This window comes from Aquila chrysaetos, chromosome 26, assembly GCF_900496995.4.
Source record: "Aquila chrysaetos chrysaetos chromosome 26, bAquChr1.4, whole genome shotgun sequence".
NCBI classification, from domain to species: Eukaryota; Metazoa; Chordata; class Aves; order Accipitriformes; family Accipitridae; genus Aquila; species Aquila chrysaetos.
The window spans coordinates 15,934,059-15,960,503 of NC_044029.1; the positions used below are offsets into that span (position 1 = coordinate 15,934,059).

A 26,445-nucleotide genomic window follows, 5' to 3' on the forward strand; every position below is an offset into this window, starting at 1 on the left:
CTTACAGGGAAGACTTAATTCTTACGTTCCCACCTGCTTCATCAGTGGTCAAAGTGAAAACTACTCTCTTGCAAAAAAGCATTCACTCTGTAATATAGCTCAACCTTCTCTTCTGTCCTTAAGCTTGCTCCACTGTAATGTACTGTAAAACAAAGTGAAGATTATTCGCATCCATCACGTTAGGCTTTATGATAGTACATAAACACACACAAATCTCCCAACTACGAATACAAGTATTCTGTTTACTTACCATTGTCACCTACTCCATTTACATATTTTAGCCTCACATTTCATGTTTATCATATCATTCTCACACCTGGCTTTACATCTATAAAACATTTTAACACACTCTGAAAACTTAATGCAAAAGTTCTAAGATTAGTTTGACAATTAATTAGCACAACGGATTCTTAATTAGGAGGCCTGTATATTGCTGTAATTGAAGTAGATGAGTTATACAGCAACATAAAATGCACCTAATTCACAGTGCTTTTTCTACCATATGGTTTCTCTCTCGAGTCATCCCATTCTTTTTCATGACATTTAGATATGTTGGTACGTTTAATCTCATTTATTTCTACTTCTAGAAGACAATTGTTACATTAGTATGAAGAGTTTGGAGACAGAGAAAGCTACAATTTCAAAAATTTCTACAGCATTAAAATTGTTACTACTGAATGAGTTCATAGATTTCTTCATTCAGGTCCTTTTATTAAAGTAAAATGCACCAATATCTCCCCTGCTTTTCCCAAGCTGCAAGCGCGTAAGGTGAAGAATTTGCCCCCGAAACACCAGTGCTCACAGGAAACTGTCTCTGAGGTCATAAAAACGTATGTTTGTTTACTCATGTAGCAGCTTATGCCAGGTATCCATGTAACAGGTTCCCAAAATATCAAACTAGCTAAAAAATACCAGTTAACTAGAGAAAAATCAAATTCAGATCTGACTAAAAAAAAAAAAACAACTAAGCAATTGCATTAACCAAGTAATGACAAGTCTCAATCTGAGGCAGTGGTTCCCCATCTTTTGCTATTAAATTCCCAAATCCAGTTCATTGCGGGACTGCCAGCTATCACCTTCTGGTCCACTTCTAGATTACTTCAGCATATTCATGGCAGATTTTTTTCTTGTATCTGTTTGCTTTCTATCTTGCTCCAGTCTGATGACCATTCCCTGTTTCCTATCTCACCAGAATACTGTATGACACTTGCAGCACTGCAACCTACTGGTGGTTCCATGTGCCAGAAAACATTCTGACAGGCACAAAATGATGGTCTGGCAATACTTGTCTAAGGTAACACCATATATTAGTGTTACCCTTTTGTTAACCCTTAACAAAAGCTGTTGGATGAAGAATAGGAGGTAGCAGCCACTGAAGAAACTTCCTTTCATACTTTTATAACAAAAACAAAGTTGAATCCAGAGCTTAGGAGCCACTGAGCAGCTATTGTTGTTCTCTGCTCATTTTACCTCCATCTCATCCTATTTCCCTCCGATCTTCAGTTTGTCCACCTTAATTCCAGGGGATCCAGCCTTTGGGAATGAAAAACCATGAAAACTGCAGGAATTGTCATATTTACTGTAAGAACATCTGCAGGGTCATACCACCGGCATTTAAAAAAGCCAGGTTAAGACAACCAACCTTCGTTCATCCCTTTCTGTATGAATGGTCTGTATGTCAAAATACCTGAAAACTGCACTGATACAGTAGAACTTACTTTAACTTGCATTACGAATAAACTGCACATGCTGTTTTACAGACAATATATATTTGTAAACTTGCTCATGCAAAATTAGTGTGCACAACAGGGGTATTTGTTTTCTAATCCCCACACCTTTAAAAATGACATTTATGTCTGCTTTTTTCGAACTGTGCCCAAATCCTCTCTTTAATATAATAAATCTTACACAGAATTCATCTGCCAGCCAAACCAATTTATGAAGCTGAAACAAAAAAGAATAAAAAGTTATACAAAAACATGGTGCACCTGGATGCTTGATTCCCACCTCCCCCCCTTTTTTGTTTACAAGTAGAAAGAGTGAATAAAAGAAAAAAAAAAAAAAAATCATGGTCACAAAATTTTGACATTTTAATCCTAAACATTACAGGGCAAATGGATGCTGGAACCTATTTCCATACACTATGTGTCAACTTTTTGATTCCCAAATGTGGCCAAATCCACTAAAACGAGAGTGGTTAACAAACTCTGGATTATGGAAATACATTTCTGGAATAAATGCTAGAAAAGCAACAATGGGAAAAGCCAACTGTCTCCATAAAGGTAAATAAAGTGGAACAATGTGTAGATTAGATACTTTTTCTGTTTCTTACTCATAACCTGTCAATTCAGTGCATCATATGGTTCAACATAATGGTCCCCATTTTGGACAAACGTCTAAGTAGTGTCCATTGATTCCAAGTTAGTGGATGATGAATCTTTTTGGATACTTTCAAAGATGGCTGCCAGCTCAGGGTTAGAGCTTATCTGTGACTGAAATTCACTCATTAATGGACTCTTCTCTGCTTCTGGAATGGTTAGAAGCGCTGCTACTGCCCTCATAGCAGAACGTTTCAGTTCATCTTGCTTTTCAAACTCCTGTTTCACCGAGTTTGCCTTTACCTAGGGAAAAAATGAAAGTATGTTTGAAACTTTTGCTTAACCCTGCCTCTACACCCACCTAAAAAAAAAAAAAAAAAAAAAAAGTATCTTACAAAAACTTATTTCCTTCCATACTACCGTTTTGCACAGCTTACAAAATGGCCCAAGCTCTTAACAAACCCCCGACCAAACAAACAAATAAAAAAAAAATCCCCAAACATCTACTTTAGCAGACTTTTTACCAGCAGTTTACAAATAGACCAAAACTTGAATTCTGTGAGGTAAGCAGTAAAAGGTTGTAAGCTACCAAGCCAATTACCAAATCAAAACAATTATAGCAGCCAACCTCTAGCTGGTAAGGTCAGTAAACAACATTAAACTGCTACTATCACAGTACTTGCAGCTTCCACAGAATAGAACTTTTTTAAAAAGATGACCTCCATTAGAATAACTGCTTAACCTTCTATTGTAATTCTCAAAGATGTTTCAGTGATACAAACATTATCAATAAAAGCAGTCAAATATCTTGATGTGAAATATAACAGACTACAGTAATGGAAAAGCAAAGTAAATCAGGCATTAGATGACTGCAGAGCATGCAGGTGGATCAATACAAGAGCAGGAATGGAAGGAGACTATGCCAAGACCCAAGAATCTTGTAATATAAGTGATGAAGGGGAAAAAAAACCCCAACAAAAAACAACAACAAAACCAGGACTATTTTACACTGCCTCCATCCTTCATCACCCAAATGTTCGTCTGAAACAACGTAATCATTAGAAGTCAGAAAAACTCAGTATTCCAGTTCCACTATGAAGTGAGACAAGTTGCCCAAGTGACAGCTAAATTTTTAAGAAACAAAAGAAATGGCATCAAAGAATCAGAGGATTTTTAAAAAGAAGCTAACAAGTCTACCCCTCCATTTGTAATAAATTTAATACAGGTATAAAGGCCCACATATTTATATTATTCTGCCTACTGCAGCTTATCAACTATAACTCAGGAAACGTGCAGCAGTACAGAAGTATTCTTCATAGGCGAGTTCATTTATATTTCTATAAGACAACACAAAATAATTAACTTAACTAAGTTTAAATTTAAATACCTTAGTTGTACACGTAGCACGCAAAGGTTCAACAAGCCTATCCAACCTCTGCAGCACTGCGCTTGGACAAAGGGTAGACAGTCTCACCAACATTAAAAAGGTTAGCATCTAGGTTGAGAAAGAAAAAATTCAACAATTAGTTATGCTCAGCACATATATGGAGATGTATTTCCTACAATGCTGTGTAAGCTTTTTAACAGCAACACTTTAATGAAAATGGCAAATATACTGAAGTACTTAAGCATATGAAGCAATATTTTTACCATTTCAGTCTATTCACTATTTAAAATATTTTGACGAAGTCACTGCTTACACAGAGAAAAATGACAGCTAACCTTAATATCATAGTGATCCTTCAGGCCATCTTCAACATGGTTTAAGAATTCAAATATATCTAGTCTATCCAAACAGCTATCCAAAAGAGTATACATGCACTCAAAAGCTGCTTTCCTTATGTCCAACCCATCATCAACTGTATGCTTAAATGGTCCCATTTCCACCTGTCAGCAAATAAAGAACAAAGTTATGAAGTAATATATTTAGAAAAACAAAGAATCTACTTGCATATATTTAGCACTGTTTTCTTAGTTAACATACCTCTCTGATTAATTCCTTTCTGACTTTTGTTTCATTGTAAAGATGAGGAAGCACAGTATCTAAGAGGTCCCTTATTAATGATGGTTTATTGTGTGCAGCTGAGTTAAATGTCACTAGGGCTACTCTCCTGACATTGAGATCTGGGTCCTCCAACGTTTTCAGAAAATCACCTGAAATCATGTACAGAAATAAATCAACCTATGAGGATCTTTTTCATTTGCTACTTTAAAAATATCTTTGCTTAGTTTTAACCTTTCAAAAGGATGTATTTAGTGCAGGAGTTATTTTCATCTAACAGAGACAAATACCTGGTATTTTAGCATGATTACACAAATAAATCTATTAATTATAATCATATGAAAAGTATTAATATAATTGATATATAGTATTTCATATATAATGAAACAGAAGTAGAAAAACCGCCATCAAAAAAATGGCCATTTAATTATATTTCAACTTTTTTCTAAAGGTATAGCATATAAACTAATGAAAATTATATTTAACCTTTCCTTTTCTCCATTAAAAGTCTCTCAGAATATGCATTAGAAAACTAATTTCAATTCTGCAGTTGAAGAATTAGAGAACACCCCTTAAGGAAACTATCAACATATTGATTTTTAATCCCTAAATTGGCCTATGCTGAGAGTTCCTGAATTAGCACAAAATAAGCCTACTCAGTATATATTAACATAGCAACACCTCTCTCATCCCACCCCACCCTTGTGCATTTTCAAATTTGAATTTCTATAGTTCTACAACACAGCCTTGTTAAAATAAATGCCTGCAGCAATATATCATATTTTTCCTCAATGTTTGTGAAGTTTTACTAGCAACTTCCATGAGGAGTGAAAATTTTAAAAGGAGAACAACAAGGTTTAAACATCAAAGTGACTTCTATACACACAAAAGAAACTGGTAACAAAACTAAAGATGGCCGAGATTTTTTAAATACTAGATGCCAATAGTTTTTTGACTGAATAATCAATAAATATTTCCAGAAACCAAAGGGGCAGGGCAGCTTCAGTGACAGGGAAAACCCACAAGCATAATCAATTCTTAAATATATTATTAAAAAAAAAAAAAAATTAAGCTTAGCAATGAAAATAACACATACGAACCGACTCCATTTCCCCATAAATAAAAACCTTGCTCTCCACAAAACTGTATGTTTTTAAAGATTAATCTTTTTCCCCCTGTTAGGTTTAGCAGTATACATAATTTTTTACAGATCTTTACACCTGTAATTAATCCACTATAAAACATTCACCATAGCATATTAAACAAATCCACAATACTTTGTCATACAAATGAGAAAAGATCAAAAAGCCACAGCATTGCAAAGCTCTTTATCATACTGATGTTACACTGAAAGCTCCGATTACCTTATCCCTGTAGAAATATACAGGCTTCCAAATGCTTTCAGACCACAAGCATTATAGAATCCTAAGGACCTAAATTTACAATTCACCACCTGGTAATACTCAAAATTCACATGTGCATACATATTTTAAGTGACTGAATGTCAAATATTTCCAAGACTTCTGGGTAAAGACAATTCCTTACTACATCAAACTGGTATAATTTGGCAAGAGCATAGGAAAGGAAATCAGCTTTTGGGTCCCACCTTCCTAAAAGCCCTAGATTTTCGTACTGCCCATCACAGCTTCAATCCATGTAATTTTAAATCATACAACTTTTACTGCTCAGAATTCAAACAAACTAGGATTAACAGAAATAACTGGCTATTATGGAAACATTTTATAACTGTTCCAACAGTTATCATTAGCATCTAATTCTAGTACCTGTAAAATATTTTCTTCTGAAAACAAAAAGAACAAATTTTAAATGCAATTCTATTACCAGAAAACATAGAAGCTGTCAGTAAAAGTAAACAACTTACCTATGCAGTTCTTCAAGAGTGGGTCTATGGGTTGTGGATGATCAGAAATAGTGAACTTAACAGCAGTAACCACTGAACTTCGAGCATATGAGGACCCTAATATGAAACAAAAGTGGAACTATGTAGCATTAAAACAGTACAACTACAGAATCTAAATCATACTCAGTGCCATTCTTTTTAAACTTCTAATACTCTTAAGAACACTAAACAAGAAATGTTATTTATTACTAGCAATGCAATATGTAACTCAAGTAAACTTATGGAGAAAACATTTTAAATGGGGGAAAAATATTATAACATTTGTAATAAGCATTTAATCTTATCTGCTACAGAAAATTCGAGTAATAAGCCTATTAGAACAGTTTTTGTTTTTATGATCACACATAGGCCTACAAATAACTCTCCTCTTTAAAGCAGAAGCACATGAAGAAAACATGTGAATACAGTTCGTGATATGAAACTGATCCATGAATTATGCATAATGATCCTTCCCAATCCTTAAAAATTTCAGAATTCTTATCTGAAAATTAAGAATGTTGTAATTTACATCAAAAGGTCAACATGGTGCAATTGGTTTGTCAGTTTGTTCCTTTGTCATCCATGCCCCTTCCCCTTTAAGTTTATAGCTCTTTATAGTTAAACATCACAACATTAATTGAAATATCACAGTCTGAAAGCAGAACATAAAAGTAATTCGTGTTATATATGACTAACAACTTCTAGTAAAAATGGAACTATCTAAGCTTCACATGGGGGGGGGGGGGGGAGGAGCAAAACTTCCAAGAATATCACAAAATTTAAGCAAATAATTTGCTAAACTAGATCAATCTATTAATAGATAGCATAAGGCCATTTGCTACAATACATACATGAGTTACTACTACTCACCTGATGCCAAGTATCCCTTGAGTCGTGGAAGCAGAGTCTCTGGGTCTATTAACGTAAGCTTGCCCAAGCATTCAGCAACAACGTTCCTTGTACCCTCTTCTGCACATTCGCAGTGTTTCAGGAGTAAGGCCCAGATGTTCTCAACATACGGTTTGAGACCAATCACTGATGCAGAGCTAATTATTTCTTTCAAGGAATGAAGAAGAAGGTATTGCCTCTTAGGTTGACTGGTTATTTCTTGTAAGACAAATGGCAGATACTCAGGAAGATTGCCAACACTAATACTGCCTAATGCGTAAGATGCCGCTGATTTGACTTCCTCACTAGGAGAAGAGAACGCTTCTAATATTACAGACTTCAGCTCAATTTGTCCACTTAAGTCAATGTGATGCCCAACTTCCCCAAGAGAAAGCAAAGCCAAAAGCCGAATGGAATCTGTGGACCTTGAGTTCTTGACATCTTGAATGAACTGACCTACAACAGCCGGTCCTTCCTTAGGGCAGGCTCGAGTAAGGGCAGCAACACATTTGGCAATGGAATAGTAAGACTGCTTGTGAGTAAGTGCTGTGCTCTGCGAGTACACTGGACCCGTTAACATGCGCAGTAAATCCATATAGCCTAAGTTATTTGTACCAGTCACAACCAAAGCTTGGAAAAATTCTAGCATGGCACTAAGTGCTCCACCCTGAAGCAGAGGTGATCTCACCAGCCCAATAAGTTCATTGAGAATGGACCCACTAATCTTTGACAGGGAGGAAGGATATACTTTAGCCAGCGTTGTCAGAAAACTGATGGCCATCTGTGATACATGCATATCACTTTCACTAATCAGAGGTGGAAGCTCATCCAGGACAGCATCAATCATGGCAGCTGTCAAGCTGTCACTGTAATTCTTAATTAAAATATCTAGAGCAGAAAGAGTGCCCAGTTTCAAAGCTCGTTGGTTCTTTCTCAAAAAAGAAGCAAGAATAGGAACTCCTTCCCCAAGGATTGGTCTCAAATCTATCTTCAGAGGAGAACCAGCAATCAATGTCATGGCCTTCACTGTAGTTAACCGAGTGATCTCATTCTTCAGTCTCTCTAGGAAGATCTGAAGTGTACTAGGCAGGTCTGTGCCTAGGCTGTCACCAAGGCTACAAATGATTTGACCCATGCAAGATATTGCCCTTTCTTTCACCTCCTGATCAATGTCAGCAGCCTTTAATCTCTTGATTGTACAAGTAAACAAATCTTTGATGTAAGGAGTAGCATCAAAGGAAGAAGGCTGGTCTAAAGGACGAATGACCTTCACAAGTTGTTGGGTAACCAAAAGTGCCTCTGATGTTATCTTGTAAAATGGATCTCCAACACAAGCTACAACTGGAGGTACCAATGCTTGAACATGAGGATGAAAGACTTGGGGAGAATGATTGCAGAGGATCACATACAAACAGGACAAAGCATCTATCTTCAGATTAGAAGAACTTGATTTGTCATTCAGTGAAAAAATTATTCCTGGAAGAAAAAAAGAAAAATGTATTTTTAGGTTAGGTATTTATATTCTGTTAGAACACCTCAAAATTTCTCAACTAAGGCAGGTATACTCAATTTATGTTTTCCTGCTCCCAGCCTTTCTTGAATGCTTCCAAGCCCCTTTCACCATTTTATTCAATCAATTAGTTTTCAAGCTTCCTCTACAGAGAGGACATGGGCCATTTGATCATTTGTGATGTATTTTCTTAATTATAAAGGGATTCTGAACCTTTAACTTTTCCAAACTTACTTTTCCTTGTTACTTCAAAATTCAACACTTTAGGTCCCAAAAGCTAAAATATGGACAATATTTCACTCTGTTGAGATGAGAAATAAGGCAGTTTGATCTTGCAATTAAGAAGCAAATTAACTCTTTTATACAGAAGAAAAAAAAATCTCAATCTTAGAGCCAACCCTTGTTTTCAAGATTAATGCAAATACATCACTAAAATATTTATATGGATCCACACAGTAGCTGATTATTTTACCAATTTCTTTAAATAGAAGCAACACTTCAAAGCTTTTGCAAAAAGCACAGTCACGATTGTAAGACTTCAAAATTTCACATCCAATTTACTAATATATCTTTAAATTAATAATATGTTTCTCATACCTGGTACAAGTACAGGAATATGTTGTGTTAGAGCTCCAGGTAATACATTTACTAGCTCAGTCAGCATGTTAAAGCAACACTGACGAGTCTTCACACTTTTCTCCTTCATCTGTTTGTGCAAGGCTTTAACTATGTTGGGGACCTGTAATCATCACACATCTGTTAGTTAATTCAATAGCTGACATTTCTTTCATCTTTGATCACTGCGGGGATATAAAGAAAGATGTGCGTCCTACCCCTCTGATTTCTCTACACAACAGAGAAGTTATATAAACACTGGGAAATGAAGATTCAAAACAATTGCTATCCCCCAAAAAAACGTAGTTTAACTTTAAAAGGTGAGCTGAAACAAAGCAAAACTAGATTTGCATTAATAAAACTGTAGAGAGCAACAATGGAGAAGTCACCCAAATAATTCACTTAGAAAAAGTTTTTCAGCACTATCCTTCTTATTCTGCAAATAAAATGTTGTAGCAAATCAAGTTTTATCTTGATCACTAGAGCTGACATCTGCATTACAGAATGCACAAAATAGTTATTTTGCTTTGGTAATTTGGCTGAACTACATAGGACATTCCACTTTTACAGGTGATGGTAAACAACTTAAATCAGATAAGCACATTTGTATGAGTTGGTAATTTCAGTTTCCAAGACTGCTGTACTTTTCCGGGCCAGTTTACCTGGCTTGCTCTCTATGTTAGTACTACAGTAATAAACTGTAATCTGTGTACGAAGAAAGTATGATATGGCACATTTCAAGAACTATCCTTATGAACAGGGCACAACTTCAGTGAGTCTTCTCAAAGGTAACAAAAATCTTGAACAAATAACCTGACTCTGAAGCATTGTCAAAGGTGTCTCTCCTTGTTCCATTGCATCAGGATCACAAAGCCAACTTTGCACAGGTCGAGTTTGTTTTAAAAGAGAAAGATATGCATGAAAAACATCTGCTTTAACATTCTCTTCACGTTCTTTGAATCTGGCTATTAAAGCAGGAGATACAGTTTTGTAGAATTCTGGAAGCATTTCATGTCGTGTGCTAACCACTGCATCCAGACATTTAGCAGCTGCGCGCCTCACTTTCCAGCTCATGTCATCATCATCACTATATTCATCATCGCTCCCTTGAAAAAATAAATTATGCATATGTTCAAGTCTAGACAATCAAAGCATCAAGTTTTATTTTAAACAATTAATAAGAACACACTTGGGCTCTCTGCGTAAGGCATACCGAAGAAATACGTTCAGAAGTATGTTAAAAACCATACATAAAAAGCCTTCTGAACTGCCTAAATCATAAATCTAATTATTTTCTCTGACTATTTTTTCACAATAGTCTTACACATGTATTAATCTAAACTGCAAAGAGGACAAGGCGGTTCCCATCATGCTTACAGCCTGACTACTGATTTAAAGCCTATTCCTCTTTATTCGTGACATAAGCGACAATGCAACAACAATTACTAGCTGATCAAGATTCAACAAAATACTGTTTGTTTCTTTCTAGGAGTAAATCAAACCATATTTTGCCCCCAAAAATGACAACAAAAAATATACAATAAGCAATACAAATTGACTTTTTACGCACTAAAGCAACAACTATGCAGCTCGTTCGTTCTTACAGTAATGAGAATGTTATGCTCTGGGTTCAGATTACTTGTGTGTCCAAGTTTTCATAAAGCTTACATATGGCAAGGTATTGCCACCATATTAACAATAAACACCTTATCTCTTTCAGTCTAAAACATTTTTTTATCCTATGAGTATTTTGCAATTTTCAATCTATTCTACTTTTATGCATTAGGTAACAAAATATTACACTGGAAAGTAGCGAGAAGCCTTTCCCATGCAGAATACGTATTTTCAATTCATTAACTGATGTTCTTCTCACTTATATCATCCTACATGCTTCTGCCTTTTTCCACTTTTCAAGTATTACTTTAAAATATTTGTCTTGTACTTTATGTTCACCCTTGGAATTACTTATCTCCAGCAACAACATCCTATGCTTTTATTCCAAGAAATCAGTTCATAAGGTATGTTTAAAAACAGTACGAAAATTGAATACAGAAGTATACAAGTTATTCAAATGCTGGTACTTGGTAGCAATACCACCCATATCAATTTTCTCAGATAAGCGCAGGTCCACAAGCTCTTCCTCTCCCCCAAACCAAAAAGAGAATGTACCTTGATCATCATCATCACCACCATCAGCATCCATAGCATTTTCGTCTTCATCTTCATCATCATAATTGTAATTAGGATCATAGGTAAGATATTTAAGACAAATGTTTATAATAGTAGATACATGAGGATAAACTTCTTTAGGACATCTGCATAATACAAAAATATGATCAATGTCAAATTACTTTGAAGAATTAAAATATTTCTAAAAGACTTTATGCCACATACTGTACTTTGGAGACATTAGCCAAACCAAGTATCATCAGTGCATTCATCTGAATTACAGAAATTCAGAAAGGAATGTCAGAAAGGGCAATGCTACTATGTGACTGGATCTGCTAGACTGGAAGGCTGCAGAGGACCAAGACATGCCTTTGGATATCAATTTTTTTTGTCACCACCATTGGACAACAAGTATTACTAGAATACTTCCCCCCTGCTGTTTGCATAAGTGGTAATGGCACAGTAGAAAGTTCCTAAACTACAGACATAACACAATGCTTAACAATTAAGTTACAAGATAGTTATAGGAACAGTTCCAGCTCAAAGCTTGCAAAAATATTTTGTCCCAAGGAGACTGTCTCTTGACAGCTTACAACCAAATGGCTCACTATTGGATCTTAAGAAGGCCTGAAATAGGTACTCGAGAATAACTTACCTCCTAACAAAGGATTCAAAGGCTTGAATGCAATACTCTCGTAGTTCATCATCATCTACATTACAAAACTTTACAACCAAAGGAATTATTTTCTCGAGATATTCACCTGGTAAGAGAAAAAAATTAGGAAAGTAATTACTCTCATCTAAAAACTTTCAAAGTTACAGATAATTTATATATTTTTCTTACCTATTCTATGACCTGCTTGCCTACTGATAGCAGCAATACACTGTATATAGGTCCTAGTTGTTGACATGGAATCATTTTTAGACAGCTCTGTCAACAGATGTTCAATGAGGTCAACAAAAACCATATTGCCACAACTCATAACCAGGTGACCAAGAGCAATGATGGTTCTTTTCCTCACAGCAAGTCTGGGGCTAGTCAGCTGGGGGAGCAGACAGGTCAGAATTGAAGGATGGAAGTTAACAAGCAGTCCTCCTTGCCTTAAAACAGACAAAACACAAACTCAAACCAATTGAATCTAGATAACTTTGTTCATATACTGTACAACAATTCCTTTAAATATTACCAAAACGTCACAAAGATTCTAATTAAGTCTTTAAATGTAAGCTTTTGGAAAGTCTAAAAAAAAGAAATCCGTTTAAAATACACACTCAAAGCAATAAACATTAAAATAAGCTTAAAACTACAGTTCTCACAAGATTAAATAATAGCCTATCTATCCATCAACTTATCTTCAGTACATTCACTTTTTTTCTACATGAAGTTTCACCTATACTTAATACCTTACCATGGTATTTCACATAAAGTAATTTAAATTTAACATTTGGAAAATTAAAGTTCAAGCTTTAAGGAGTATTTATCAGCATTCACCACCATTTTGGAAGAGGGATGTTTACCTGCTCAGCATATCAGCCATGATATCCAGCGCCTCCAGTTGAACAGACACATCTTCCTGCTTGGCTATAGCACTAGTGAGACGCCCTGTGATCTTTTTACAAACATTAGCTGCTAATGCAGAACCTGAAAGCACAACAAAACCTCAGCATTTTCATAATTAAATAAAATAGTTTTTAACACAAGAGATCATGTTTGTGACTACAGAAAGCAACCTGATCTCAACACAAAGAAGCTTTTCCAACCCAACAAAACAAGCTTGAACAGCCAGTTTGTTTGCTAATGTAATGTATGCTCTACATTAGAGCTGAAAGACTATCTATGTAGAAAAATACTGAGGAGGGGGCCCTCTTAATTGTCCCATAAGGTATATACAACAGAAAGGACACTGCTTTTGGCAGGGCAAGCAATGGAAAGTGAAGGCCAAGACAAGTCTAGAGCAATAAATGAAAAGACCATAGGTAAAAAATAAAGAAATAAACTAAAAGGAAAGAGGAAGCACAGAAGTAGATAGGGCCACCTCTAAAGAACAGCTGTATAACAAAAAAAGCAAAATAAAATGATTTTGCACAGGAAGCTACTTAAATAATATGTACCTGAAATACTGCTGAAACATTTGAGAAAGGGGAAAAAAAAAACGTATACCCAAAGTATTTTAAAATTAAAGTAAAAATGTCTTTATCATAACTCCACAGTTCCCCCTTCCCCCAGCTGTCTAACATTGTTCAGAGTAACTATGAGAAGAGAAGAAACTAATGTCATGGTAACAGCTACCCAATGGCTAGTGCTCATCTTCATTTGCATGAAGTTTTTTTAATCACACTTTGGGAATTTCGATGTGAAATTAATACCATTCCAACCTATATTAAATCTGGTTTATATATATTTATGGCTTATTCTTAACTCTATGACTAAAACTAAACATAACAATTGGACAGTCAAATGCATTACCATAGAGGTTAAGAAAAAAGACAACAATCTATGTTGGAGTGGAGAGCAAGAAATAACACCTAGGTTCCTTTTGTATTAGGAATACTAATTATATTGAAAGATTTTGCTACATTTTTGTTTGAGCTTTACCTCCACCCCAAAATCTCCTTTTGCTTTGTGTAGGCGAATAAAAGCTTAAACTGATTTACTTAAAATTAGTTATTTATTTAAAGTTTATGCATCTCACTACTACTTAACAAACGCAAGACTTGCATCTGGACTTTCAATAAAGGATGTTAAAGTCAGAGCTTTTTTTTTTTTTTAAAGAAACCTTAGTCTCTAAAAACTGCATTTCCAAAGCCTTTTTAAGCACTTCTCTATTCTCATTCATATCTTACACTATGATATCTGCAAAGCACTTGAATAAAAAGTAATGCCATTAACTGCTGTGCTGTTCATCATTACTATCTCTTTTGGAGGAAAGACTGCCTTCATTTAAAACTGCAGGTAAGTATTTCAGTAATTTAACAGGGGATTGTTAAAAACACAAGGTACTTCCCAAAACACTTACTAGAAACCGAGACAATAAATCGGATCATTAAAGAAAGATAGCCAAGTTATAATCAATTTTAAAGTACACTATCAATCAAAAAGCAAGATGAAATTTAGCTATTACCACAGCCTAGAAATGTTCCACCAGGCAATTATTAAAATAGGAGCTTTTACACTCAATTTGTTACACTGAAGTTCATACACTCTAAGTTTGTTTTTCACATTAATGCAATTCTTTAGTAAAAAAAGTTTTTAAACTAGTAAAATCTGGAAATACAGTCAGAGAAGAAACTAAAAGGATATTTGTGCCGTATATTTTCCTGACAGAAATTAGTTCCAATGTTAAATGAACTGAATCCTCTTCACTAAAGGACCCAGCTTTTGCATTTTTTTAATTAGTAATGAAACAATAAAACTAGATAGTCTTGAGTACAAAATGCCTTACCACTGGAAGCTGGGGGGAGTTCTCCAATCACAGTTTTAAGGCCAATGCTTGAAATGTCACGTAACTGTTCTTTATCTGAAAGCATGTTTGTACAGAGGGTATCTACAATGGTCTCCACTTGATACTCCTTCACTTTACTCACCAAAGGGCCAAGGCTGTACAAACAGAAAAAAAGTATTAAATCTGCAACCTTAAATAAAACCCCTCATTTTATTTCAGTGTTTTGCATTCAAGTCACAAAGTTAAGGTTGGTTTTGGTAGCACTATAAGGCAGAATTTTAAAATTTTAAACCCTTCAACTAGTTGGGTTGGTAACCTGTCTCCATAAATCTGGTTTAGTACATGTTTTTTATCTAGTGTTCGAAATGGGTTTTGCATGACTGGTCTGCTTCAGTCTCTAAACCAGAGTCCCTCTTACTTCTCACTAACGTCAAGATTTACAACAAAAGTTACCTAGACAGAGCCGTCAGTTTATGTGCTTGACCATTAGTGCCTGCTTAGTTCACAGACAAGTAAGCAACCTTCTTAATTACTGCATCTTTATTCCACACAATGCTTGGGTTCCATCTGATACACACTCAGACTCATTCCATACCGCAGAGTGCCTTTCTTAATAGAACACAAACCGTAAAATAAAAAACAATGACATGGCATGCCCTCCTTCACACAGATGCCAAGCCCCACTGTACAAACAGCACATCATAACATTTCCTCTCTTTCCTCTGAATTGTGAGTTTTCAGTCATTCCAACTGCTCTGAGGATCATAACAATCTCGTATTCCTCTGTCAAATGCTCCCATTTGTCCAAAATACTAAAACCACAGATGTCCTAGTAATGGCTAGTTCATTGCTAAGAAATAAAGCATCTTCACCATCTTCCTCACCTTATCACGAAATTTCAGCATCTCTCCATTGTTAATGTTCTGTTCCAAAAGGGCATTTATGCAAAAACAGAGCCTTATATTGCCTCTACTTCCTTCCATTCACCTGCGGAAAACCTCCATAAGAACTCCAAGAACTTACTCTTTCTCCTACTACCCCTTCCACTTCTCACTCCAAATTTGCCTATGTAGTTTCTCCCTATTTTTAAAACACCTGCCTTCAGACAAAGCATCTCAGAAATGGGAAAATAATTTTGAAAGACTTTAAATTACCAAATATTTTAAACTAATTCAACTCCCTCAAACATACTGCATTAACAACAAACACATCAAATTCTGAAAAAAAGCGTTACAAGTTCTGCTATAAGCATTCCCACGCCGTTCCATCAAAAAACAGTACGGTTCAACTATGCATACAGTAACTACTCTGAAAGACATAGCTCCCTTGTTTTGTAAGCTTCTGTTCTCTGTATGTTGATCTTGCCAGCTATTCTCTCTTTAATTCTCTGTGGTGACATCCATAATATTACTATTCAATCAAGAAAGCATGCTTACTAGTAAGACATCAACACTAGGGGTGGAATGTGACATGAAGCTAAAGTTTTACCAAGCTCAGGTTCTGTGCTGACACCAACAGAAGCGAGGGCAGGAGGACAAGTTGCTGTGTGCAACAGTCACACAGGAGAAAAAGCAATAGCTTGAGGCCAGAATGGAGACGGCAGTAGTGAGGACCACCTACAGAAAATGTGGGAATTGTGAACTGGAAGCGTAGCCCACCAGCAGAATTAGGAGAAACACAGATGTATCTCCAGAAAACTACTATTTATTTTCTCTTCCATCTGAGTCAAAGGGATAATGAATAGCATTCTGACTTGGTCTTGTGCACAGACCGTCCCCTAGTTGTTTTGCAGCTGCTCCACATGTCCCACCGAGGAAATCCTAAAGCCTGATTCTCAACAGCACCTCAATGTTTCTCCTCCTATGAAACGCACTTCAAATTATACACATCACCATCAAATTCAACTTCAGCCACAGTGAGAAAGCACAGAAGATTTTCAAGAGATTTTACATGTGTGTTCTCACTGTGAACTTTGATGAGCAGTGAAGTGTGAGGATTTTAAGTGAGCCCTTTGTATCAAAACAACCTGGTTAAGATTTTGAGGAGTGGAAAGACATGTGCAAAGTTGTTATTTTTTAGGAAGCATTTTTCAAAAGCTTAAGTTTTGTTGCTCTTTTTGCTAAAGTCAGGGCCCAACTTGCAGTACAGAAGTCAACGCGAGCCCATGCAATGGTTCCATCAGATTTGTGCTGTGAGGACAGACACCGTTGAAGTGGTTTCAAGTGCTGAGCTAAGAGGCCACGTCTGCTACTGCAACTGACAGAGCCAAGCATTACAGATCAGAAATCATGGATGTTTCTGTGGCTTAAAAGGGAGGGTCCAAATTTTGTATCTGCCCTTCAGCACTGTACACAATGTACACAATCCCTCTATAAATCAGACGTATAAAACTGAAATATGTGGAAATCAATGTATGAAAAAATGTAGGAAAGGGAGCATCTTAAAGCCAATTACCAACTGATTATATTAGGACTACACTAGAACGTAATGCCTCCATATAAACTTTAGGTTTTTCCACACTGAACTTTAATACTGTACACACCTGCTTTTCAGTAAACTTGATTCTAGCAAAGCTAACTGAGACCAGAATGATGTCTATAGGGTTGGTAAACACTGATTTTGGAGAGTTGAAGTCAAACTGAAACCCTAGAGGAAAAAAGAACCAAACTAACTTGTTATCAAAACAAGACCAAGATCAAGAAAGAAAAGTTTAAATTTTCAAATATATGCCACTATTCACTGTATGTCAGACTTTTGAGACTGCAATGACTTAGGACCACATGGTCACAACCTTACTAAAACATCAGAAGTATGCAGAAGTTTTACAAGCAGATGATGAAATTATTTGTAAAATAGATTAACATAATTAACAATAAAAAAACCTTTCAACTGCAAGTATATGCCTAGTTTAACTCCTTGTCAAGTGCAAAGGAGTATGCTGTCCAAAGAGGGACTATTTTCCCATGCTTAGAGAAAAAATAGTAATATCTGAAAAGTCGCAATATATTAATTTGGACTTGAATTTTCATTGATTTGAAACAAATAGCAAATATCAAAATTTTAAAACAGTTCAGCCACAAGTTAGTTTGATATACAAGGGTAAATATTTTCCCCCCCTCCCCAAAACTAGCCTTTCAAAGCACTTTACAAAAACAAAACAAGCTCAAGACACAAGGAAAAAGGTGGAAAGAGAACTTCCAACTTCATACATTTGATTGTACAAAGTAATAATGGAGTTGCCAGATCACGGTACAGAGCTAAAGGCTGATTAACAAATATCAGTATGCAGTTCTAGTAAAATTAATAAATTCAATACATCATATTCTAACTGTACCAGATTACTGGAAAGAAACTATCTGGATGCACAGTAACTCCTTTCAGACCTTAGTGATTACAATGGGGGAAAAAAATGTTTTTGTTTTCTTTTGTAAGATTTTTTAAATTATTCTGAATTAAGAGCAAGTTTCACCTTAAAAAAGCACAGGCATTAAGTCAACTGCACAAAACTAGGGGGGGAGGGGCAGAAATCATCTATAGGCAAGCAGAAATGCTGTCCAAGCTAGCAAGATACTAAGCTCTCAATGAAGACTATTAATCTGAAAGTAGATAGTCCAAAATCCAAATTAAGTTATGCCACTCAGGCAAAAACTTACTTTACACTTAGCACTTAAATCATCTAATTCCCACATTATTGTAATACAGGAACCCACAAGTGTTTTAAGACAGAAAAATAACTCTTGAGTCTTTACAGTCTACAGGAGAGTTCCTTTCTTCATTTATATGTATTGAGAGACAAGCACACAATGTACAAGATGACAAGCGAAACGGTTTTTCTTGTTTGACTGGAAATGGCTCTGGAGTTTAAGTCTAACTCTCCAGGAACACAGCTGGACCCTGGGTTCACTACTAGCTAATAAAACTGTCAGCCAGGCAGCTGCAAGGGAACACACAGGTCACAGATCACTACTCGGAAGGAAAGGCTTAAGGCTATGGCATTCAGCATAAAGGCACTGAAGTTAGTTTAGGAGCTCAGTACTACATTTGCCACAAATGACAAGACAACCTCACATGTTTACTATCTTGCTGGTACTGCTGAGGGAAAAAAAAGACAACTTACTACATTGCTTTAGCAGTGGAGATCTAAGGATGTGTAGCTTAATTCCAAAGTGCTGTTAACAAGGAAGTGTTACCTCGTATTAATTTTACTTGTTGACCTATACATGCTTTGTACTCTCTCACCATTTTTTTTTAATGTGACTTGGCACATTGGACCATATTGAATTAACTCCTCAATGTATAATCAAACTTGAAAATGAATTTGTTCATTTTGAACAAGTCACTTTAGCAATCCCCACTTCTGGTCAGAGCAATTGTCCTTTCGAGTGTGCATGGAAAAACAAGAGGAACAGTCTGGTCAAACATAATTTAGAAGGACCTACAGGGTAAATCAAACCCCCATGTTCCAAGTTCCTCTGAAACTCAGTCTTCTCTTCAGCCTCAGAGCACCAAGTTTTCCATTCCTTCTCGTATAAAGGCTCCAAACACACTCAGAGTTCCCCACAACTTTCACGCTTCCTGCCTTAGAAGTCCTCTCAGTCATTCCAAAGCCATCCCTCTCCACCATATAGTTCACACCACAGGACAACTGTAGACCCTCAAAAAACATTGTTCCACCTGATCTGGTCACCCATTTTCCCCACTCCTGAAAAAAAAAAAAAAAAACAACAAAAACAGTGTTCCAACAGCTCAAACTAAACTGTTACATGCAACTGTTGGAGGGAAGTAGACTGGAGGACTAGGCTCAGATCCAGAAGACTGCAAGCCAGTAATTCCAGCTCAACTCAAAGGGCAGAGATCTATGGCCTTCACTCTTGGACAACTAGCGGACACAGATCTATATGGTAGGCCAAAACCAAAATACATCTTCCATCCCAAAACCTGTTTTATGTACCCCAATGCTGCTACCCTTCTCTCCCAGGTCCAAGAATTCACAGCAGCAAGAGCTAATTATCATAAAAAATGCCCAACAGAAGCAAAAGGCAGCAAGCAAGAAGTGCAGACAGAAGAAGGACATGGATAAAGGAGATTCACCTATTATATAAAGCAAGCCCTTACATTCAAGCACTAAGTGTGACTTACAATATGACAGTAACCAGAGTAAGGTGCAAAGTTTTGGCATTAGTGGTCTGTCACCATGTTAGGCAAACTTAGGAGCTTCTCTTTCAATGGCCATGCTCATAATGCCTTACCCCCAAGAACTCAGAACAGTGCTTGCACTCGAGGCACAGCACTTAGATTAACAGCCAGGAATACGCAATTCCCAAGACAATCACACCTACCGCTTTCCATGCCTGCCTTCACGAACTGTAGCCTGCTTGGTTTCCTTCTCTCCTTACCCACCATCAACCTGCTTGTGTGGTAAAATGTGCTGAAAATACTGGCAATTTCGGAATAAAAAAAAAAAAAAAAAAAAAAAAAAAAAACCAAAAACAACCCCAAAACCCAAAACCCAACCAACCAAAACAAAACAGAAAAAAAACCAAAGCAGCAAAGGCAAAACATATTTACCAAACCCATGCACTGAAATATCACATACAACTAACTCAAGTTTTGTTAATGCACAAAACTTGGAATTAATTTGACATTAGACCTAATTGGCCACAGACATCTGAAATTGATGCATTATGATCACCCCAATGCCACAAATTCAGGAAGATTGCAATTTACTCATTTTGCAGAGTATTTTACAGAGATACGCAGATACCTTAATAATAAATACAGAAAAACAACTTTCATGCAACATTTCTAGAAGATACAGCATACAGATAATCTCAAGAGAACTGTTACTTGAGATACTGACTGGTATCTGATGAAAGGCATAAAAAGAAGCCCTTTAAGTGCACAGAAACGAAGACGTTATGGAATAGTTTCTCACTTGCTTCAGCAGGTACACCTACTCCTGCAGAAATGAACATCTGACAGAGCACCCTTTGTTAAAAGCAGCCAAACCTCAGGCCCTAACCCGACACTGCCCTTTAATTTACGGAAAGGGCACTGTACCGGAATCTTTAGATTCCATCAAAACATCTCCACAGCTACTAAACCCCTGAGAGTAGGTGTTTAAAGGACCATATCCACAATCTAATCTGGTCATTTTACTGCTTCAATTATGTTAAATTAATACTGCAGTCTTATTAAAATAATTTCTGGACCCTGATACTGGTAAAGACCTTTTTCCTCCAACAGATAAATTCCCAATAAATTTGCCAACACACAAGCATTTGCCAACACACAGATTATTACCAAGCATTATCTCCCAGACTCAAATACATCGAGCCATCCCTGACTGCATTCCTAAAAGTTGAAACATTTTCTCTAGTTGCTCAGAAAACTCACAGCTTTCTCCACAACTGGATTTCACTCTTCAGACAAGCTTTCCCTTCACCGTGTTTCATTGACACATCACTAGCTTCTCTTCAAATACACACCACTGTCAGTCAGTGGCTACTCACAGCATTGTTGCACTCCTCTACCCTTGCTGCATAGTAAATTGTTTTGCAAGTGAAGCAAGCACAAATCACCTAGAACAGAAACAATCACAATTCCAAGGTATGGTGACTGTCCACAGTAGTCCAGAGAAATTCCCTGTGCATTTCAGTCAAAATACTATGGTTTACAAAGGTGCAAGTGCAGAACCTGTAGAAACCATTTCACATCTGTAACACTGCATGGTTCGACAGAAGTACTGTAAACAGAAGCACTAGGAAGCAGGAACAAGCACATGTACAATTACAGAAGTGTATTCATATAAAACTCAATAAGAGTATCCTTTCAAAAATATGGCAAACCTTCATAGTAGCAATCCTGAAAGTTTGCTTTTGATCAGTAGCGAGAGAGTTTGCTATCTGGTTGGTGAGATTCCAGGTGGCAACGTCATCCCTCCTTTCACTGCTAGAAAGGTCACATCTTCTGCTTTTTGCAGTTTGCAATGATTTGTGCAGCTCTATGAAAATACATCTTCCACGCCCTAGAGATCTGCAGCTGACACCATCCTTTTATACATCAACTTTAACAGACCAGAAGCAGACCTCCACCAGAAAACAGTTGTTCCATAAGTGAAAACATCTGAAATGATGGTAAGGATTTTTTTTGAACCTGAACTATTGAACAACTACTAAATTCTTCTAATTTAAATATGCTTATTTTTCAAGTGTAACCTATGAGTAACTAAAATAATCACAGTGAAAGCTGGTAGATTCATCCCAATTAAGTACAGGAAATACTTTTTTGCTGTTTTAAAGATGACCAAACCACCAAAATGACAAAGTCATTCAAATAAACACTTGAAATTACAGTTTCTAGAAAGTGTTAAACCAGATTTTACCTGAATTAGTGTCTTCGTCCTATTTATTCAGCCCATTGGTTCCATAAAGCTGACATACCAATTATGAAGTAAATTTTTAAAAAGACTGCCTCAAACTTTCCTGGCCTTTAAAATCAGTACTTATCCCTTACAGACCTTACTAAGCTTATCAGAAGTCAAAAATAAACTATAACCTTCTTTTATTAAATCAGTTCTGAATGCAAAGCTTTTGCACTTAAGTGTGTATTTTACACATTTGAAGACAGTTTCAGATATTGTTTTAAGTGCTCTTTGATATTTTCCCATTCGCTAGCCAATAAATTGTGTCCAGTTTCTCTTAAAGTCAAAAGCTCATTCAGCTGCCTATGGAAATAAACAGCGACTATAACACACTGTCTCCTTTAAGTTACATACATTTGAAAATAAAGGTGCTCATAGTGTAGCTCCTTATTAGGAAGGGGGACACCAACTCATAATCAATTATAGTCTCAAACTGGCATGTTTTAACAGCTATCAAATAAGCACATTTACTTACAGGGAAAAGTTAAAATTCACAAATGGGAAAAAAAAAAAAAAAAAAAGAAAAGATTCAAATCACCAGTATAGCGTGATGTGCAGCAGCGTATTACCACAGCATCCAAAACTCTTTAAAGCTGCTGAACCGGATCAGCCACACAACAGCCAATATGTGCATCATCCTGCTCACACTAATGACTCACACTCACAGCATCAAGCAGGGTTTCCTATATTGAACTACTGCCCAGAGAACTCACTGTGATAAATGCAGAGAAACTACAGTGTCACAAGGGAGTAATTGCTGAAAGTACTTACTTTAATCCCATCTTCTTTTTTTTTTTCCAGAAAAAAAAAAAATATATATATATGCATTTGTTTGGGTTTTTTACAGGTTTCAGGAAACATTTCACAGTGTGAAACAATAAAAATTTACAAGTATAGGTTTAAGTGGCAGAATATCAAACCATAGATAACTGCTCAAAATGAGAAGCAGTTCATCTTTAAACTGCAACACTGAACATATGAAACAATGTGCAATTTGGGTTAACAAAACATTATCAACATTATCAGCAATGAAGAACAAACAGTCCATCCAACACAACACCTACGCTTAGACAAACCATACTGCTTTTCTAATCCAGATGCACATAATCTTGGATAGATCTACAAGGCAGTGTAACTACTACTGCCATAAGGTGCACAGGGTACCATGCTGGACTACACTAAGAACCTTAAACTAAGAATACGCCGTAAGAATGTCCAATAGCATTTTCTACATTGGCTGACTGTAAAAGAGCCTATGACTATCAGGTGAAGCAAAAAACAACTCCTCCAGGAAAAATGCAGACAACAAGAATACATTTAAAATTTTACATGCTCTTAAGAAAAACAAGGTGAGCAACCTGCAGTTACTGACCTAGTTTGCATCTGCTGCCTGCAGTAACAGAAGCTTGACAAATACACTCCTTTCCCTTCCGTAGAGTCAAAACTTAGAGCTTTTACTCCAAGAGTACCAAGGCAGCTCATTAATTTTCATTTTTATTCAGAAATGAACTGCACAATCTTCCTGCAAGGTAGCTACCCAAATATCCATGAACTCTCAGCCTGACTCCTGCTAACCAAAAACCAAAATGTTTTATCCTGTCCAAAACCAGTGTAATATAACTGAAAGGATCAAGAACAAAATCACTAGTGTGCTTTGAAGAGATAATAAGAAACAAGTTCATCGGCATTTTAACCAATAGAGCCCTTTCTACCCAAATGTGAAAGCAAGCAGCAGGTAAGGCAAAACCAGGAACACTGCTTACTTGTTGCTACACTTGCCTAAAAATAAATGCTGCTTTAAGGCTGCCCCAAGTTGTTTTAAATCTGCTCTGCTCAGTGACCTCAAGAGTCAAACCTTGAAAGAGTGATCCTCCCGCAAGACATTCTTACCTGCTCAAGGAGTGATCAATACCTTTGCCATTCACAGTGTTTCCATTGATCCACCTGTAGAGGAAGCTCCCATCCCCCCTTCCTCAAGGAAAAATCTGTCTCAAATACAGACTGAAAGGTACATACAGTTGTCTTAAATCCTTTTTCTATGAGAGAGGAAATCTATACTTAAATGGGTCATCAAGCACCAGTGTGATGAAAGCTCCTGCTGATAGTTTCTAAAGTTCACCAGAGCATTTAAATTAATAGTGATCTAAACACAGTTTATGCTTTCCTCAGCTAAAAGTGCCAGCAAATCCATAACAGAAATACACAAGTAAAGAACAACAACACAAAATATTTAAAAACCAAAAAGTCAAGAAAAATATGCTGGCTGAATTTAACTTCCCAACGAATCAGGCTTACGCCCAGTGTTGTAGTAGAGATGGAAGACTTTAGATGAGCTTGAACTGTCTTAAGCTCAGAACAGCTTAATAGTGTTCAACCTCTCCCACCCTTCACCCCCACTACTGTTTCCACCAGTGTTCATCTGATTGCAGGAGAAGCACTAAGCCAGAAGAAAACCAAGTCCCCAAACCACTCTACAACAAAATCAGATAAGCAACGGTGCAAGAAAAGGGACAAGGAGGGTGAGAACAGCAGAGCAGCAGCAGCATTAGCTTAGACTGGCTTAAAACTGTCATGGAACAATACCATGAGTATAAGCTGCCTTAAGAAGAGAAGACTCTTTTAGTGTAGGGTTTTTTTGTCCTCAAACCATATCTGCAAGTGATTGGGACGCCAAAAAGAACTTGATATGTTCAAGAATGTACATGTTCTAGACAAATGTTCACAATTTACCTGTAAACTTCTCCATCATGTTTCTTGTCCCACTACAGTAAATTTAACACTGTTCTTTAACATTATTGGGATTTGTCAAAAAGACTCCAAACTTTAAACAGATCCTGTCATTTTAATTAAATCCAAGAATTTTATCAGTATGTCAAAATAAACTTTAAAAATACAAGAATGGTTAATAAGAACAGGACGCGGGCACATGCACACATACACATGCAGCCATCTATTTCCTCATTCTCTTTCCTTTGCAATCTTTCTTTCATGTTTTAATAAACATTACTTGCACTTTAGGTCCAAAATTCTAACATTGCCATTAAAGATTGTGATGTGTAAGCTATGTCTATGTGCATTAATCTAAACTTCAGGATAACTTTAGGATGTACATTAAAGAGTAGTACTGCATGTATGCTGCAACATAGCTTTTACACAAAATGCTATTTCACACAAAGACAATTCTAAGACTCAGCCAAATTTCATAATAATCTACTCTTCTGATTGAGTATAAGCAATCTGTTTCAAAGCCATAGTACTTAAGCTGTACCACAAGGAACTTTGACATTTCAGAAGTCTGAATTAAAAAGAAGCATAGTATTTTGTGGTATTTGTTAAAAAAAAGGTGGGGGAAGACACATTTTAACACCACTGCAACCCTGATGAGAGTAGTGAAAAAGTAGTGATAATTATATTACTACACTGCTAATATTAAAATTTGACTACTCGCTATTCCTACACTAGTTTCTCTGTGCAAGGTTTTGGTTACTATCATTTAAAATATTTCAGAAGCTGAAGCAAGCACTGCTTCTAAGTAAATAAGCAGATGTACACACAGGCTTTAATCATCTGCTTTGCTAGTCTGATAGGGCAAACTGTAAAGAATAACATGCTGAAGCAAACTAATTCAGCTAGTCACAATGTGAAACTTCTCTTCAAAGCTGTCCCAAGCTCTTGCGTAGCAAGTTTACTTCAATCCATGCCTCATGAAACATAAGTAGCATAGATGTAATATTAAAAAAAAAACCACAAAACTGACCTCACGAACAAGAAATACTCTCAGGAACACTAGAAGCTTAACAGGGAGACCCTCCTTAAAGGGCACAAAAAGTCAGAAGGGCCAAGAACAAAAAGTAAGTCATAATAAATGTAGCACCTCTTCAAAGGGTGCTCTTGAAAAGCCACGCTACTTGTAAAGTTAAATAAAGTGAGGAAGAGAGGGCACTGAAGCAACAGAAGTCTCTGAAATGCAAGTAACTGTACCCTGACCCCATAAAACATTTACAGTTCCTGTAAGCATGTAAAACCATTAACACAGTATTCTGAATGTTAGTGAAGACCTAAGTTCTGTATTTGATAACTAAGACCATATACTTACCTTTTTATGTTTTTATCTCTGCTTGAAAACTATTCCAATACTGCAATTCTTGCCCTACACATCATCTACCTTCTCACAGTC

At 36.4% G+C, this 26,445-nt stretch overlaps 1 protein-coding gene across 1 annotated transcript in view; it reads right to left on the reverse strand.

Annotated features, from left to right (window-relative positions):
- Positions 1 to 556: 556 nt before the first annotated feature.
- CAND1 (cullin associated and neddylation dissociated 1) overlaps positions 557 to 26,445 on the reverse strand; it is a 31,398-nt gene continuing 5,509 nt past the window's right edge. Inside the window, exons 3-15 of the mRNA XM_030002784.2 lie at positions 14,846 to 15,000; positions 12,921 to 13,044; positions 12,247 to 12,503; positions 12,058 to 12,163; positions 11,403 to 11,548; positions 10,047 to 10,339; positions 9,216 to 9,357; positions 7,091 to 8,584; positions 6,203 to 6,298; positions 4,303 to 4,472; positions 4,041 to 4,205; positions 3,706 to 3,813; positions 557 to 2,621 (exon numbers count right to left, since the gene is read on the reverse strand). Of these exons, the coding sequence (XP_029858644.1) occupies positions 2,397 to 2,621; positions 3,706 to 3,813; positions 4,041 to 4,205; positions 4,303 to 4,472; positions 6,203 to 6,298; positions 7,091 to 8,584; positions 9,216 to 9,357; positions 10,047 to 10,339; positions 11,403 to 11,548; positions 12,058 to 12,163; positions 12,247 to 12,503; positions 12,921 to 13,044; positions 14,846 to 15,000 (3,481 nt within the window). The 3' untranslated portion in view covers positions 557 to 2,396. The remainder of the gene's footprint in view (positions 2,622 to 3,705; positions 3,814 to 4,040; positions 4,206 to 4,302; positions 4,473 to 6,202; positions 6,299 to 7,090; positions 8,585 to 9,215; positions 9,358 to 10,046; positions 10,340 to 11,402; positions 11,549 to 12,057; positions 12,164 to 12,246; positions 12,504 to 12,920; positions 13,045 to 14,845; positions 15,001 to 26,445) is intronic.